General features: G+C 60.1%; 1 protein-coding gene across 1 annotated transcript; it reads right to left on the reverse strand.

The window, feature by feature from the left end:
• Positions 1-5,554: 5,554 nt before the first annotated feature.
• LOC102404627 (tumor necrosis factor alpha-induced protein 2) lies at positions 5,555-15,801 on the reverse strand. The gene is made up of 11 exons (XM_025271655.3): positions 15,204-15,801; positions 14,278-14,917; positions 11,544-11,658; positions 11,283-11,405; positions 11,023-11,123; positions 10,787-10,885; positions 10,083-10,206; positions 9,575-9,697; positions 9,264-9,419; positions 8,956-9,077; positions 5,555-7,310 (listed from the first exon to the last, which is right to left on the reverse strand). The coding sequence occupies exons 1-11, from the start codon at positions 15,784-15,786 to the stop codon at positions 6,902-6,904; spliced, it is 2,595 nt and encodes an 864-aa protein (XP_025127440.3). The 5' UTR covers positions 15,787-15,801; the 3' UTR covers positions 5,555-6,901.
• Positions 15,802-17,375: the final 1,574 nt, after the last annotated feature.

The raw sequence follows: 17,375 nt of genomic DNA on the forward strand, positions 1-17,375 counted from the left end.
TGCCAACAGCGACCTCACCCTCACCTTCTCCAGCTGCTTCGTGGCTCCTTCACGGCTCAGCTCAGGTGGTTCCTCCAGCAAGAAGTCTTCCCCGACCCCCTGAGCCCCAGACCACAGTCAGGACCTCCTGCTCCGCGCCTGGTTCCTGACCTGCGCATGCCTCCTCCCATGACGGAGGGGCACTTCCAGGGTCGGGGGCATCTTCCCCTTGACCAGGAGCCCCCCAGGGCAGGGAGTGGGGCTGACCCAGCGTCCAACCATGGCAGGTGCCCAAGGAACACAGAGAAGCAGTTTCATGTAGGCGCATCCGCCCGTGGGTGTGCAGCCACTTTTGTGACTGGTGTCCCCTGGTGTGTGTGCCTCAGAGGGTCTGTGAGTGGCTGTGTCCGTGCGTCTCCATCTGTCTGCGTGTCTTCATGTCCCTGTCTGTCTGCTTCTGTGTGTGTGTGCGCGTGTTCACTATGACTTGAGCTGGCATTCTGGTCTGGGCTCTAAGCTGAAGCCATTAGCCTGGAAGGCCACTGGCAGAACCGGAATTTTCCCTAAGCCCTTGAATCCCCGCCTCCTGCCCACAACACCCCAGAGGCCCTCCTCCTCTACCTGCGTGGACATACCTGCGGGGTGAGTAGACGCTGGGCCCCAGGCAGAGCAGGGCCACCAGGAGAAGCCGGCGGGGCCGGGCCCTCAGAGCGGGACCCGGGCGATGGGGCCTCTGGAGCAGCCAGGGGGACTGACCCACAGCTGGGGCTTTCCAGCTGCGGTCACATCAGCCGGCCCCCCCCCCCCCCCCAGCTCCACCCTCCTCCAGGAGCCCCGCTTTCACTTTCAGATGTCCGCCCCCTGCCCCCCGCCCTGCTCAGAGGCAATCAGGCCAACCTTTGATTCCTGCAGCAGTGGGGAGCCCAGCCCAGGCTCAGGTCAGGGGCCCTGGTGGCTGTTGGCTTAAAAAATTGGGACTGTCCCAGACAAATTCAGACATTTGATCACTTAAAATGTAAAGTGTGCAGCAGAAACTAACACAGCATTTTAATTCAACTCTACTCCAACAAACAAACAAAACAAGGTAAACTGAAGAATTTGGTCTTTACCCTAAAACCAGTGGGGCATCTTTGGTTTTGGGGCACTTTTGTTGGCTTGGCCTTTTTTTTTTTTAACTGAGGTATAATACATGTGTTTGTGTGATGAGTTGCTTCAGTCATGTCCAACTCTTTGTGACCCTGTGGACTGTAGCCTGACAGGCTTTTCTGTCCACGGGATTCTCCAGGCAAGAATACTGGAGTGGGTTGCCGTGCCCTCTTCCAGGAGGTCTTCCTGGCCCAGGGATTGAATACGCATCGCCTGCATTGGAGGGTAGATTCTTGACCACTGAGCCACCTGGGGAAGCTCCATAACACACACAAGAGTACAAATATTTAAGAGCATGGTTTCTTGTTTTGTTTTGTACCCTGGTGGCTCAGTCAGTAAAGAGTCTGCCTTTAGCATGGGAGACCTGGATTCGATCCCTGGGTCAGGAAGATCCCCTGGAGAATGAAATGGCAACACGCTCCCATATTCCTGCCTGGAGAGTTTCAAGGACAGAGGAGCCTGGTAGGCTACAGTCCATAGGGTCACAAAGGGTGGGACAGGACTCAGTGACTTCTAAAAAAAATTTTTTTTTCCTTTTTCTTGATTAAACTTTATGTATGTATAGACCCATATGGCAAGATGGATCAAGACATAGAATGTTCCTAGTCCTGCAGCACATATTTCCCCTGATGTATCCACTACTCTGACCTTTAACACCAAAGATTGTTTATGCCTGCTTTTTAAAAATTAAGGTATAATAGCAGTGACATGCCCTACTCAAGTGTACAGTTTAAGACTGTTCTTTATATGGAGTCCTGCATAACCACCATCCAAGTCAAATTACAGAACATTCCTAGAAGCCCACAAGGCTCCCTGCTACCCAGGGCACTCAATGCCTCCCCAACAGAGGTAGCCGCTATTTTGGTTTTATGTCCCTAGGTTCGTTTCCTCACAGGCTTCTTTAGTGCGCCGTCTGCAACACCGTCTGCAACGCCATCTGCTCGGCCTGGCTGGCCCGGCTCCTCCTGAAGCTGCCCGCTCGCCCCTCCTCCCACTTCAGGGATTCCCTAAGTTTGGGTGAACTCCGGGAGTTGGTGATGGACAGGGAGGCCTGGCGTGCTGCAGTTCATGGGGCCGCAAAGAGTCGGACACGACTGAACTGAACTGAACTGAACTGAACCCTACATAGTCATTGGAAAAGACCCTATGCTGGGAAAGATTGAAGGCAGGAGAAGGGAACGACAGAGCATGAGATGGCTGGATGGCATCACTGACTCGATGGACATGAGTTTGAGTAAGCTCCAAGAGATGGTGATGAACAGGGAAGCCTGGCGTGCTGCAATCCATGGGGTCGCAGAGTCGGACACGACTGAGTGACTGAACGGAACTGAACCCTACATCCTGGCTCCCCAGCCCTTGCCTGATCATCCCCACGCCTCAGTGACCCCCCACAAGTTCTAGGCTGCCCCTCCTCTTCCGACGCCAAGGGTTTCTCTGGGTGCAGATATTCACCATCACCCTCCTTCCCCAGACACACGCATAAACCCGCAATCTGAGTACCAGCCCAGAGGGAACGGCAGGCCGCTTCCTACCAAACTGCCACCCCAAGGCATCTATCTGCAAGGAGGGGACGGTGGGCAGTAGAGTTTGAAGCGGGTGCATCACGAATTCATGGGGCGCTGGGTGGCCCCTCTCCGGCAACCCCACCCAGCCCGGGCCTCAGTCTTCAGCCCGTTAAGTAGGAGCAGGGCTCGCCTTTTCCCAAAGGCCGCTCCCAGCTCAGAGGAGGCCCGGCTTTAAAACACCCCGTCGTGAGGTCGAAGTCGCCAGCACTGCGGCAGCGGGGCAGCCTTGAGGCTCGCCTCAGCGCACCAACCCCGAAGCCCCCGGGCAGGCCAGAGCCCGTGGGCATCGCCTCGCGCCTCGGGGGCCCCTCCTGGACCGCGTCACGCGGGCCCCGCACACAGGCGCCGGGTCCCTCACCACGTGCCGCGTAGCACTCCACTGTCTGCACCACGGCAGTAATTTCCCTGGCGTCTACTGATGCACACTCAGGGGGTTCCCAGTGCTTTGCTACGACAAGGGAAGTGACTGTCCTGCTGCCTGTCGTTTCTCATGGATGTTAGACAGTTGATAAGATTCATTCATAGGAGCAGAATGGTTCCCAGGAATCTCTGTGGGTTTCACTGATCTTGCTGAGTGGCCCTCCGTGGGGGCTGTGAAATCACACTTCCAGAGCAGTTTTGGGGGTGGCTCCTGGTGACTGTCAGCCTCGCCAGACACTGTCGTCACCCACACACTAGGGGTTTGGGCAGTCTATTCTTTTTAAATATTTTTAATTTTTTGACCATGCCATGTGGCATGCGGGATCCTAGTTCCCCAACCAGGGACCAAACCCGTGACCCCGCAGTGGAAGCTCTGAGTCTTAACCACTGGCCCACCAGGGAAGACCCGGGAGATTTGGGCAGCCTAATGAGCCACCCTCCCTTCCTGCGCATCTTTCAAACCAGAAACCCCAGGCGTCCCCCCAGGACTCCCCTGGCTGCAAGGAGGCCCCGAGGCCCCGCGGTCCCCGTTGGGATGGAAATGAGGCTTCCCCTGCCTCCCTGCCCTGGGCCAGGCTGACCTCCCCGTCTCAGCCCTCACAGACCAGGCCTCTTCTTGGGCACCCTGGCACTTCTCAAAGGCTCCCTGTCCTCCCTGTGGCATCCCCACTCTCCCTACAACAGCCAGAGAGTTCTTTCCCAGTCACAGATCACAGCAAACTGCCTCTTCAGAGTCTCTAGTGCTCCCCCCTTTACAGTGAGTGGAGTGGAATGAGTGAACCCCAAGGCCCAGCCCCAACCAAGGCCCCCTCGGTGCCAGCCTGCCACTTCGGGGGGGCTTGCTTGACTCCCCACTCCCGGCCAACCCTGCCTTGAGCTCTTTCTTTCCCTAAAACCTGAGCCCTTCCCAGGTGCTAGGCTGTTTCCCTTCCGGTGCTGCCCCTCCCCGCTCTGTGCACATGCCTGTCCCCTGCCACAGTCCCCACCCCCCAGTGAGTACTGCCCGTGGCCACAGCGCGACTGCCCCACCCCATAACCGCTGCATCACTCCATGCCATCTGCTGGGCACTTGAACCTGGACTGTTTATTAACTTGCTCCCTGTTCCTTCCGGGCCTCCCAGGGATGTGAGCCCTTCAGGGAGAGCCCGGCCTGCCCTCCCCACTGCTTCCCTGCAGGGACAGGGCAGGGTTGGAGGGTCCCATCCACGCTTGTCCCACCGCTGACCATGGCCTCCCTCCCAGTTCACAGGAGCCTGGATGGGGGCCGGGGCCGGGGGCCCTCACCCACGACCTGCCCTCTGTCCCCTCTGCCCAGCGACCCACTCCGCGCCTCTGGGGTGAATCCTTCCCTTAAAGGAATTTTCCTTCTGTGACCAGGAAGTTACTGATGCAGAGCCCTTGGTGGAGGGGCCGGAGCTGGTGACCCCGCGGGACCTTAGCGGCTCTCCCCCTCCTACAGGGACAGCATGGATGGCGGCCCCCACAGCGCCAGCATGGAGTCCACCTTGCCGGCTCCCCGACCCCAGGGCCCCGCCTCTGACTGCCTCTGTTCTTGGACCCTGGCCCACCCTGCTGCAGGGAGGCTGGGGGGTGCATCTCAGCACCCTCTGCATTTTGGGGCCCAAGTCCATTCTCTTTGGTCCATGAATATCTGCCTGGATCAGAAACTTTCCATCTGGTCCTCAGCTTCCATGAGCTCCCCCTTCCCCCTGCCCCCTCCTCCCGTGCTCTGCAGGGGGAACTCAGCGGAAACCCACCAGCCATCCCCCTACCCCGAGGCTCCAACCTGCCCAGGGCCCACACTTGGAGCTCAGCCTGGGGCGGCCCTTCCCTCTCCCTCTCCTGGATGCTCCCCAGGATCAGTGGATCCATCCCTCCCACATCTCATCCCAAAGGGCCTTCCCTCCAGCTCCAGCCGCTCCAGCCGCTGATGTCCATGCCTTTCCAGCTGGACCCCAGACTCCGCCCACCCTCCGCTTAGTCATCCCTCCCCCGCCCCCCACCCCACATGCCTCCAGCTCTGTGGAATGAGTTCACCAAGGTTCCCCTTTGCCTCCCAGGGACTCTGCCCTTCTCCAAATCCTGGCCAGGATGGGTGTGGAGGAGAGCTGGGGCCAGTTGTAATCACAGCTGGGCCCTTCGAGGTCAGTTCCAGGAATACAAGAGCCAGTTCCTGCTGGGCCCGATGCATGGAGCTGAAATGTCGCCATCCCCCTCTTCTGTGAAGGACTGCGGGGGAAGTCAGACAGGTTCGTGATCACCACCTCCAGGTGAGGAAACTAAAGGGTGGAGTGAGGGGCCTTGGCCCACAGCAGACCCTCCCAACGGTCACGCTCACAGGTGAGAGGTGGGCAGGAGGCACTGGGGGACAGAGTCTGCCAGACCCCAAGAGGCTGAGAAAGCCTCTCCCAAGAGAAATCACTCCACAGCCACTTTTGAAATCAGCTTTATATTAAGCTATAAAAACCGACAGTTTGTTCCTAACAAACATACAAAAGCATACTATCAAAAAATAATAATAACATCAAACATGCAAACTTCTACAAACGTACAAAGGCCTTCATGAACCATCTACTCGGGCCAATTTCTGGCCACAGTACCTGGAAAGAGGGGGACAAGTCCACGAGAGCCGGCTACAAACCCAGTCACAGAGGGGCGTTCCCGCAGGCACAGGCTGGGTGGGTCACGCCTGCATCTCAACTGCCCCAGGCCAAGGAGGACGAGTGAACCTTTGCTTTCCTGGGTAGGATAAGGCACTCCACAGGGCAGGGGATGGGTGAAGGCTGTGAGCGGCAAAATAATGTCCACCCCATAAAGATGCTCACATCCTAATCCCTGGGCCTGTGACTATGTTAGTTTCCATGGCAGAGGAATTAAGGTTGTCAGGTGGAATTAAAAATCAGCTGACTTTAACATCAGAAGAGGATCCTGGAGTGCCTGGGTAGGTCAAAGGTCATTGTCCGGTGGGTTAAAGGTCACCACCAGGGGCCTTAAACCAGAAGAAGGAGGTAGGAGGGGAGTGCTGAATGCAAAAAGGATTTGACTGGCCGTTGCTGGTTTTGGAAATGGAAGGGGGCCATGAGCCAAGATATATGGGAGGCTGGCCTCTAAAAACTGGAACAAGCAAGGAACTTCCCCACAAGAGCTTCCAGAAGAACCGCCTGGGTCAGCCCACCAGACCCACATCAGACTGCTGACCTCCAGAACTGAAAGCAAGTTCTCGTTTTAGGCTCCCAAGCTGTGGAAGTTTGTTAGCCTGGCAACACGGAACTGACCCAGAGCCCAGGGGTCAGGAGTCAAGATGGCCCTGCCCGGACCTCAGCCTGACTTCCAGGGCAGGACCCACAGAGGCATCCCCGGGTCTGCCCCTTGTCGGGGGAGGCAGAGCCCGAGAAAACCCAGCAGGTCCTGGCCCTCCCAGGCCCGTCCTCAGGGGACACCCGAGGGGAATCAGAGAGGGGGTTAGGGGCTCGGACACTGGCTTTGCCCCCACTTGCCTGTCATCCCACAGGCCCTTTTCCAGTCCCCCCACGCCTTCAAGATAAGAGCTCATCTTTCCCTTTTTCCTCCTCCAGTTCTTCCTTCTGTTCTACTCAGAGGCTGAGGCCGGCTCGACGCGACCCTGCACCACAGGAGGCAGGAGGGGTGAGGCTCAGGCCCCGGTCAGGAGCTGGGGAGGCCGGAGACCCAGCCTGAGCAGGGCGGTCCTCAGGCAGGTGTGGCAGGACCTCGCGGACAGGCGGTGATCCCGGAGCTGGGTCCCCGAGCCACACACCCTCCTGACCCCTCCTTCAGGGCGTGCAAGCTGCACTCTCATCCACAGAGCTTCCCCCCACGGCTCCTGCCCCACAGGAGGGGTCATCAGGACACAGCTGTTCCAGTTCCAGCGGCTCAGGGGCCCACTCCTCAGCCAGGCCTGGGCAGAAGCAGCAGCAGAAGGCAGGACCCCGGGAGGGGCCACGTGGGGCTGTGACGCTGGTGCTGGTCTGACGGGCCCGACATGGAGTGGTGCCCCATGCTCGCCAGGCGCTCCTCAGTAGGTCAATACACAGGAAAACATAACCAACCTTTATAAGCGAAAATAGGGCCTTGGAGGGCTCGTGTGCCCCCGTGTTGATGTCCAGAATGCTCCGGATGCTCTTGGCGTCACTGCTGGACAGGTTCCCCTTGATGGCCAGGATGGCACTCAGGTGGCCCTTGCTGGCAAAGAGAGGGTCCCGTCAGTCCGGCCCGCTCACCAACAACCCTGCTCACACCCCTCCCCAGCTCCCAGACTCCTGGCTGGAGCCACAGGGCCCGGCAGCCAATGTCCCTGCCCACGAGGGTGCCCCGTTCTGCTTAACCCACTGTGCTCGGGCGGCACCGGCCACAGTGCCTCCAGAAGGTGCCAAGCTCCTGCCCGGTCCAGCCTTGGCACTGGCTGTTCCTCCCAGAATGCTCGTCCCCAGGCCCTTGAGGGAACCAGCTCCTTCTCACCCCTTAGCGCTTAGCTAACATGTCACCTCCCCATCAAGAAGCCACCTGCCAGTACAGGAGACACGGGTTCGACCCCTGATCTGGGAAGATCCCAAATACCACCAAGCAACTAAGCCCATGGACCACAGCTATTGAGCCTGTGCTCAAGAGCCCTCAAGCCCTAAAGCCCGTGCTCTGTGATAAGAGAAGTTACTACCATGAGAAGCCCGTGTGCTGCAACTCGAGAGCAGTCCCCACTTGCTGTAGCTAGAGAAAAGCTCGCGCAGCAACAAAGACCCAGCACAGCCAAAAGTAAACAATAAAAATTGTTTTAAAAAGTCACCTCCCAAAAGAGGATTTTCCAGCTCTAAATTCAGCACCTCCCATCATTCACAACCTTGGTTAAACAGTCTTTAAAACTTGCAAATAGTACTCCTTCGCCGGATGACCTCATCATCGCTAACCCTCATCTGACTATCTGTCTGTCAGAAGGCCTGGTCTGTCTTGTACCTCCTCCCATCCTGGTGCCTAAACACAGCCGGGTAGCTAGTAGGAGATCACTTGATAACTGTTGGCAGGCTGGGTGGATACAATGATCCATGAATGGATAGACAGATAGGTGGGCAGGTGGATGACTAGATGGGTGGATGGATGGATAGATCGAAGGACAGACAGATGGGTAGATGAGTGAGTGACCAGATGGCTGGATAGCTAGATGGGCGTCCAGATGCGTAAGCGGGTGCCTGTATGATGGGTAGATGGACGGGTGAGTGTGTAAGTGGATGGGTAGCTGAACAGGTGGACTAGACCAGCCAGTGGCTGGACCAGGCTATGCTGGGACAGGACGTTCACACCAGAGGACTCAACCTACAGAGACTGCTGCCCTGGCTCACAAGATCCTCAGGCACTCAGTGATTGAGCCTCCAGTTTAGAACAGAGGCCCCAGGACACAGGTCAAGCCTCTGAGGACCCCTAGGCTGACTGGCAGACCCCAGCTTCACTACGGATGTGCCAGGGCCTCCAGCAGGTCCGTGGTCCCTCTGGTCTCGGATCCCCCTCTTAAGGAAATTCTCAGAGGATGCAGTGTGGAGCCGAATGCCTGGCTTTGCTGTCTCGGCTCTAGGACTGACCAGCTGCGTTACCCTGGACACATTCCTCACACCCCCCAGGTCTCATCTGCACGACGGGGATGAAGAGTGTCAGCCCCAGCAGGCAGCAGCGAGTACCGAGTGAACAGCTGCTGTAAAGATCTGGGCACAGTAGCCAGTATCTATCTGCGCTCTGCCCACCCTGCAGGGACTCACTCTGCATCCCCCACAGGCTCTGACCGCAGCAGGTAACCACAGGGCCACGCTGCCTTCCCCGGGTGCTCGGAGGCCCCGGTTCTCACCTGAAGTCAGGGTACAAATTGGCGTAGCTGGCCACCTCAATCTTGATGGCACTGGGGTCTTGCAGGCGAATGATCTCTGCGAGCGTGGGGAGGGCGTCCTGCAGCCAGGTGGCCGGGGAGCCCTGCAGGCACAGGCTTGTTGAGAGAGGCAGGCCCTGTCCGGAAGTGCTCCCAAGGGCCCAGAGAGACTCAGGTTGGACCTGATCAAGTCTGGAGAGGCCCAGAGAGGATGTCCTAGCCCGTGACGAGCTTGGAGCAGGAGGACAGCCCACCGCCATGGGAGATTGGGAGAGGGGGCGGGGGCTTACGTTCTGGGTGCAGAACTGCTGGATGAGCTGGGCGTTGGCCTGGACGTGCCCCGCCAGCTGCTGCTGCTGCTCCGCCGTCTGGAGGACCAGGCGCCGCTTGCAGAGGCGGGCGATGTACTCCTTCACCAGGTGCAGATGGACCGCCTCCAGGAGCTCCTGGGTGGGCGAGCGGGCAGGGCCATGGGAACCCACCACCTCCCTGAAGGCCAGGGTCCAGGGAGGGGCGGTGGCCAGAGCAAAAAGCGCATCCGGGTGTGCGCACACACACGTCTGCCTGCGTGTCCCCCACCAACAGCCCAGCACCCCCTCACCTCCCGGAAGCAGTCCTGCAGCTCTGAGAACTCGGGCATCCTCTCGGCCACGGCGGAGACGATTTCCTCCAGGGTCTGCTGGGGGGCAGCCCAGCGGGTCTGCGTGAACCTCTTGAACAGCGGCTGCGAGAGAGGGTCAGGCTGTGTGGCCACACCCGGCAGAGGAAGGGCCAGCCCAGTAGATATGCACGCACAGACACACACAGACACACACGGGGCCGGGACAGGAGTCGGGTTATATTAAAGACTCCCCGGGCGCTCTAGCAGGAAGTGGAGGCCGGGTCTGGGTCCCCTTCTCCAAGGCTGACCAGCCAGGACTGCCATCTGCCTGCCTGAGGCCTTCTCCAGAATCTCCCTCCTTAAATAAATACATTCCTGCATAAACAAAGCCCTGGGCTTGGCTGGGCCTATGATGATGGCCCTGCCGAGTCATCCAGGGTCACTGCTTAGCCACCGCAGCCTCCAGCAGTAGACTCAGCACCTCCTGCGGGGCAGGAGGCTGGACTACCTTCAGGTCCCCAAACAGGCTCTGGAGCAGGGTATCAAAGCCATGGCTCTTGAGCTCATTCAGGGGGCTCAGCAGGGAGCTCCGGAGGTCTGGCGGTGTCTGCCACTGCTGCTCCACGGATGTCCTGGAAGTACAGGAGGCAGGGAGGTCACGCCAGCCCCAGCCCTGCCCGGCCTGCAGCCCTAAACCCAGAGAGCCCGGGAGCCCCAGGCCAATCCCCTTAAACCATCGCTCTAGAACCCTCCCTGGCTCCCCAGGCCCGGTGGGAGCAAGACCAAGGCACTCCATCCAGGTTCCCTAGGCGGTACCCAGCCTTCCCACCTAACACCCGCCTAACACCACATCCTGTTCTAACTGAGGACAAGTGGCTCAGCCTCTCCATAGCTCAGGGTGCTCATGGTTCAATGGACATAGTCACTGTATCTACTTAAAGAGGTTGCTAACAGGATGAATGAAACCCTGTGCGTGAGTGCCTGACCCACCAGCACTAGACAAATGTTCACTGTTGCAACTGTAAGCCCGGGTATTTCCTTTCCACCCTGCTCATTTTAATTCAACATCTCTGCTTAGGCCGCTCCTCCTCCCTCCCCCATCCCAGGCACCACCCCCCTCCTCTGCACCCCACCCCCTGCCGGCTTCCCCGCGCCCCCCACCAACACAGGCAAGCAGCCGCAGCGACTCCCCCCACTGTCCAGCGCCCTTACCGGAAAGGGAGGCAGTTGTTGATGTTAGCGATGACGTTGGCCCTGTAATTTCGCAGCTGTCTGCATCTCTCCAGAAACCCATCAAAGGCGCGCTGGTAGCTGGTGAAAGGGAAAGGGCACACGTAGGAGCAGCACAAACACTGGGGCCCAAGGGAGGGGCTGGGGCTCTGAGAGAGGGGGCGGCAGGGACCCCTCAGCCCCCAGCCCTGCTCCCAGCATGCATGCCCATCACCCACCTCCTGAGGAACCTGGCCAGCTCTTCCAACAGCAAGGGCTTTATCTGCGTGCCCAGGTCCAGGGTGATGCTCTCGGCCTTGGCTTGGCCCTGGGAGATGATCTGCAGGGGTAGGGGGTGAAACTGAGCAGAAGCCCGCCTGCTCTAGGGCTGAGGCAGGGGTGGGCGTGGAAAAGACAAGGAGTAAGGGGGTGTGTGCTTAGCGGCAGGCACGTCTGCCCACAGGCAGGAAGCCGGTGCGGGCGGGGCAGTGAGCGCTACCTGGATGATGTCGATGGCCAGCTCACTGTGGCAGCGGCCGTCCAGCCTCTGCGGGGCCTCATCCTTGGTCCAGTGCTTGGACTCCAGCTCCAGAGCTCGGGCCATCAGCTTCCTCACGGTGGCCTGGGGGGGAGGAGGGGCCCGCTCAGGGTAGGGTGAAGCCCATGGGGGCGTCGCTGCCAGGCTCCCCGCCAGCCCCCCAACCCCTCCTATTCCTTCCCACCTGCCCTCAGCCCCGCCCAGCACTGGCCCTGGACTCACCACCTCGTTGGAGAGGAACCTGGCCTCCAGCAGCTGGATCTGGGTCGGGGGCAGGAGGGGCCCCAGTCTGACTCCCTGCAGCTCAGGCGCCAGCTTGGGGCTGTTGAGGATGTCGCTGTGGGCAAACGGGCTGGCGTGAGGAAAACCAGCACTGTCCCCCCACCCCCGGCCCCCGCCCCAGCCAGAGCCCTGCACACAGCTCAGTCGCCTTCCCTCCTGTGCCTACCACCCCTGCCTCTCCATCTCAGTTCGATCCAGGCCCAAACCCCGGAATCACCCTGCCTCCGTTCACTCTCTCAGCCGTGTCCACTCTTACTCCAGGTTATGCTCCCGAAACCCATCAGCCTCGAGCCACGCCTCCAGAGGCACCCCACGGCCCAGCCCCCATCTCCCGCCTGGCACACCGAAGGACCCTCCTCCTGGGCTCCCTGCCTTGACTCCAACAGTCCTCCCTCCCCACTGTGGCGGGCAGAACCACATTTCCGGTCTGATCTCCCTTCTCCAAGGGCTCCCTGCTCCAAGGGCTTCCACTCCCCTTCTCACCCTCTGTCTCCTTCCCACCATCCCCCACAGTGCTCCCACTGCATCCCACCAGCCCTGCCCCGCCTCCCCCCACCCCCAGACCGGCTATGCTGCCCCCAGAGGAGGGCCAGTCCCAGCAGGAAGGGCTGTCTGCCCCTCCCTGACCTCACCCTGGATGGAGGCATATCCACCCATCTTTGTGGGGCTTCCCTTGGGTCCCAGAGCCTCCTGGGGACTGCCCAGCCCTGGCACTTCCTCAGGGCCTTTGTCTGCCCAGAGGCTCAAGAATAGCCCATTCTGCCACCTGGCACCCACCCCCCCACCCCAGCCTGGATGCGCTGTGTCCCTTTGCTCCCCAGACTTCTTGGCCACACGGGCCTCCATGGAGCCACCCTGGTCCCCCTCTCAGGGCTCAGCGTCCCGCTGCACTGACCCCAGGGGGCCCCAGGTCAAAGCCCCAGAGGTCACCGGGACAGGAAGGTGGAGGGGCAGAGGGGACAGGCCCGGCACTTCCTGGTGAGTCAGGACCCACAAGAAGGAACTGGTTCAGCTGGCGGGACTCTCCGGCATCCCCTGCCCTGGGCCAGCTTCCCTGCTCTCCTTGACTCCTCACCCACCACCCCTGCCTGGTCCTTCCTTGGGCCCCTGCTGGAGGCTGACCCACCAGCACCAACCGAGACCACTGACATCCCTGAGAGCCTCAGACATCGCTCACAGGGTCTACACCTCCAGTCTTCCTGCAGGCTTTATGCTACAGGCCGGGGTCAGCCCCTAACAGAAACCCTGAACCGATCCACACTGCAGTTTAAGTCTCTCCCCAACCAGCTTGTACGAATGACAGACATGCTTATTGCAGTAAAATAAGGGAAAAAAGAAGAAAAAAGAGGTGTTGTGCTGTTTTTTTCCTCCAGTTCTTTACCTGTTCCTGATCTGCAGTCTGTAACTAAGTTTCTTTATCAAAAGATTAAACCTGATTTGAGAATTACATGCCGCACCTATCGTCCCCTCAAAACATTTTGTATCTGGGGCTCAGCTTCATAGCACCCTCTCTGCAAACCACCCCTTTGAGTTTTTCTCTCCTTCTGCATTATAGAAAGAAAGTCTCAGTACAGTCCACAAAAGACAACGGACCCAAATTGGACCAAAATGGCAATAAGCAGACTGCCAGACCCAGATTACCAGGCTACCCAACGCCAGCCTGATGACTGTTTTTGAAACAGCGTGAGGAGAAGCACGCAGGATCCTTACTCCTCTGTTCATCTCCAACCCCAGACTGCGAGCCCCCAGCTATACGATCCCCTAGGTTCCTCATGGAGGCAGGGACACAGTTCTGAGGCAGGAGCCTGCTGTGTTCTTGCCTCTGTCTCCGGATTTTCTTATCCAGCTTCGGTGGGCAGAGAAAGCCAAGATACTGGCAGCAACATGCTCAGGGATGCATGGGGTCTGAGTGTATCAGGGGATGCCCGGATCTGAATACAGTTGGTACCAGGGATTCTCCATGGCAGTACCAGGCGCCTCCCAAACTGAGAGCTCCAGGCCTTGGTGGCCAGAACTCAGCTCTGCCACTAGGGGAGACCGTGCACAATGGGGATTTCCCCAACAGGCCCAGTGCCCCCCATCTTGCCTGGGAGTGCTCCCTAGGCCTGCTGGGTGTTGAACCACAGTGCTCCCAGAAGGCCTCCCAGCCCAGCCTTGGGCCCTGTAGGGCGGCTCCCTTTGCCAGGAACACCATCTCCCGCTGCCTCTCCCAGCCTGTCCTCGCTTCCCCCCCGCCTGACTCCCTTACTTCTATTAGACTGTCAGCAGCCCCAGAGCAGGGCCGCTGCCTCCTGCGGCTTGTAGAATCCTGCACCTCCTCCTCCGAGCTGGCTTCCTGGGCTGACCCAGGCCAAGCCAGGGCCCCTGCTCCTGGCCACAGCCCTTCCTGACTCTGGATCACAGGTGGCTTCACCCCCTAACCCAGACTGGAAACTCAGGAATGAAAGATGAGGTCCGTGCCCCCATTCTCTGTGCCTCAGTTTCCCCAGCTGTGGGATGCCGCTGAGGCCGGAGAGACTAAGGATTCCTGGGGCAAAGCAGGCCCAGAAGAGGCCCTGCCCCTTTGATTCCAGGCCGGCCTGGGCCGTTCTCCCAGGGGACTCCCTGCTCTTGGTGACACCCAGGCCCTGCCCGCCCAGGGAACCCCAGCCCAGCACCCCGCGCCCAAGCTCACTTGGGGTAGAGGTTCTGCACCCATAACAGCAGCATGTAGGTGTCTCGCGGGCACAGCTCAAACTGCGCCAGGGCTGCCAGCTGGGACGCGAATTCCCCGTGGTAGCTCTCGGCGTAGGTGGCCACCACGCGGAAGTCGGCGGGGAAGAGCGGCTTGAGGCGCTCCACCACGGCCTCCAGGTCCTCCTTCATGGTGCGGCCCATGTGCAGGAAGGCGCGCTCGGCCTCCGTGAGGCCCTCGGCGTCCGCGGCCGGCTGCTGGCTCAGGCGCTCCGCGGCCGCCTGCGCCACGCCGTCCCGCCACAGCTGCAGCCAGCCCCGGGGCCGCGTGGCCGCCAGCCCCGGGCACCCCGGGGGCCCCGCCGCCGCCGCCGTCGCGCGGTCCTGGCGCTCCTGCTCGGCCAGCACGGCCAGCGCCTGGCGCAGCCGCTCGGGCTCCGCTTCCAGCGGCCGGCGCAGCGGCCCTAGCACCTGGTCGCGCAGCAACGCGTACAGCGCCTCCACCTTGCTCTGGCGCCGCACCAGCTCCTCCGCGCTCGCGCGACCCGCCGCCGCGGCCTCCTGCAGCTCCAGCTCCAGCGCCAGCAGAGGCCGCGCCGCCTCCAGCCGCCCGCGCTCCAGGTCGGCCTTGAGCTCCTCCACTGCGGCCAGAACGCGGCATTAGCGCGGCCTGGGGTTCTGAGACCCGCCCCCCGCCCCGGTCACCTCCCGGCGACCGAGACCCCCCAAAACATGCGGGGTGTCCCAGCCCGGGCAGGGCACACCAGGCTCAGATCCTGAGATCAGGGGCAGCAGGTGAAAGCAGGGAGGGGAGGCCCTTCACGCCCACGTGCCCTGCTCCCTCTGTCCCCGCTGAGCGGGGCATCCACTCCAATGAGCCCCCATGCTGCCCAGACCCTGCCCGCCTGGAGAGGGGCTCCCGCCTACCTGTGGGCAGCTGGGCAGGCGGCTGCAGACTGGACTCAGACTCGCCCTCAGTCTCTGCTAAGCTGGGCTGACCCTTCTTCTTCCTGCGTTTGGTGAAGACGCTGAACATTGTGGCCAGGCCTTTCGACTTCTTCTTCTTGCTGGCCTCTTTTTCCTCCATGTCCGGGGCCACCTCCCTGGGAACCCTGGGGGAGGGGGCAGAGCTGGGCTGCTGGCCCACTGCACAGGGCGAGAACCGAGGTCCAGAACAGTCACAGGGCGCTAGAGGCTGGGCTGAGGCAGGAATCCGGCCCCAGCTCCATCCTCCATTCTGCTGGGTTCTTTTCTTGACTCGCGTGCCTTGGGGTCCCGGAGGAATGCGATGAGCAGAAACAGGACTGGGACCACGAGGCAGGCAGGGCCAGACCCCTATTATGACCTTGGGGGTCTCAGGTCTACAGAAACCACAGCGCCCCCTCAAGCCCTTTCCCAGGTCGGAGGGACAAGCGGCCCAAGGAGGCACAGGACTGTCTGAGGTCACACAGCAGCTCACACAGGAAACTCGCTGCACCCCACCCTGCCTCCTCCCCAAGTTGGGTGACATCACCACCACAGAAGCTGGGATTTCCTGAGTGCCCATTCCATCACTGCCACACTGCCTTCCAGGAAGGGTGTTATTTTCCTCATCTCACATAACTAGCTCTGCTGCTGCTGCTGCTGTTGCTTCAGTCGTGTCCGACTCTGTGCAACCCCATAGACGGCAGCCCAACAGGCTCCCCCGTCCCTGGGATTCTCCAGGCAAGAATACTGGAGTGGGTTGCCATTTCCTTCTCCAATGCATGAAAGTGAGAAGTGAAAGTGAAGTCGCTCAGTCGTGTCCGACTCTTAGCGACCCCATGGACTGCAGCCCACCAGGCTCCTCCATCCATGGGATTTTCCAGGCAAGAGTACTGGAGTAGGGTGCCATTGCCTTCTCCCATAACTAGCTCAGAGAGGCTTAAAATGCCCCCATGGTCAACAGCTTGGAACTCAGCTCACCAGGCACTAGGCTTCCCCACCATCCAGAGAAGCAGCACCCTCCCCAGCGCCTTGACCCCGGGGGAAGACAGGCCAGGACCGGTGGAGGGGAACACGGCTGAATGGAAAGGAGGGAGCGGGGCAGGGCTTGGAAAGCGGAGCAGAGGGGAATGGGCCTCCTTGGTAACTTGAGTGAGCCATAACAGTGCCTGCCCCACCACCCATGAGTAAATACACCAAGTCGTGACTCATACAGCATGACTTCAACTTGCCCCTGCAGCAGTCCTGCAAGGCACACAGGGTGATCCACCCCTGCAGAAAGGGAAACTGAGGCGGCAGGAGGTGGGGGGTGTTGGGATTAGGCCCGTCAGACTTTCCACAGCAGTTTTTGGCAGCAGTTTTTGGTGGTGATGCAAGATGACCTGCTTTAGACCCGGGGCTGCCCCGACCCGGCAACCTGGCTCTTCTCCTCCAAGGCACAGTTTCCGGGAAAATAGTCTTGCTCCACATACAGTCCCACCAGGGACAGAGCGGGTCACGTGTCAGGAGTTGAGGGGAATCCCAGTGCTGCGCAGGGCCGGCCAAGGCTGAGGAGGAGGGAACCTGCCCCAAACCACCACCGCGCCTTCCCCTTCCTCCAGTCTGGGTGCTGGAACACCTCCTCATCCGGGGAGCTCTGCCCTCTACACTTTGGAGAAGGAAGGCACGATGGTGGGGCCTGGGCACGGACCACTTGGACCCTGGGGCATTCCACCACCTCCATCTATGGTTCCTGTTTTTGGCTGAACTGAGCAGCTTGTGGGGGGCTCAGTTCCCCTGAGGAGGGATGGAACCCGAGCCCTTGGCAGTGACAGAGCAGAGTCCTAACCACTGGACTGCCGGGAAGTCCCCCAGCTGGGGCTTTAGACACATTGCTTCAGCCCTGTGGCCTCAATCCTTTCTGGAAACAGAGCAGACATTCACTTAGGGGGCTGCCAGAAGGGCTTCAAGGAGAGGGAGCATGTAAATAGCAATAATTGCCATCCTGAGGGAGTGCAAACAGGCAGGCCGGCCCTGGTCCTGCACATTTGCACTTTCTCCCCTAATGCTCCCAACATTATACCAGGAGCTGGGGCCCAGAGAGGTGGAGTAACCTGCCCAACGTCACACAGCTAGCAAGGTGCAGAGCTGGGCTCC

This window comes from Bubalus bubalis, chromosome 20, assembly GCF_019923935.1.
Source record: "Bubalus bubalis isolate 160015118507 breed Murrah chromosome 20, NDDB_SH_1, whole genome shotgun sequence".
NCBI classification, from domain to species: Eukaryota; Metazoa; Chordata; class Mammalia; order Artiodactyla; family Bovidae; genus Bubalus; species Bubalus bubalis.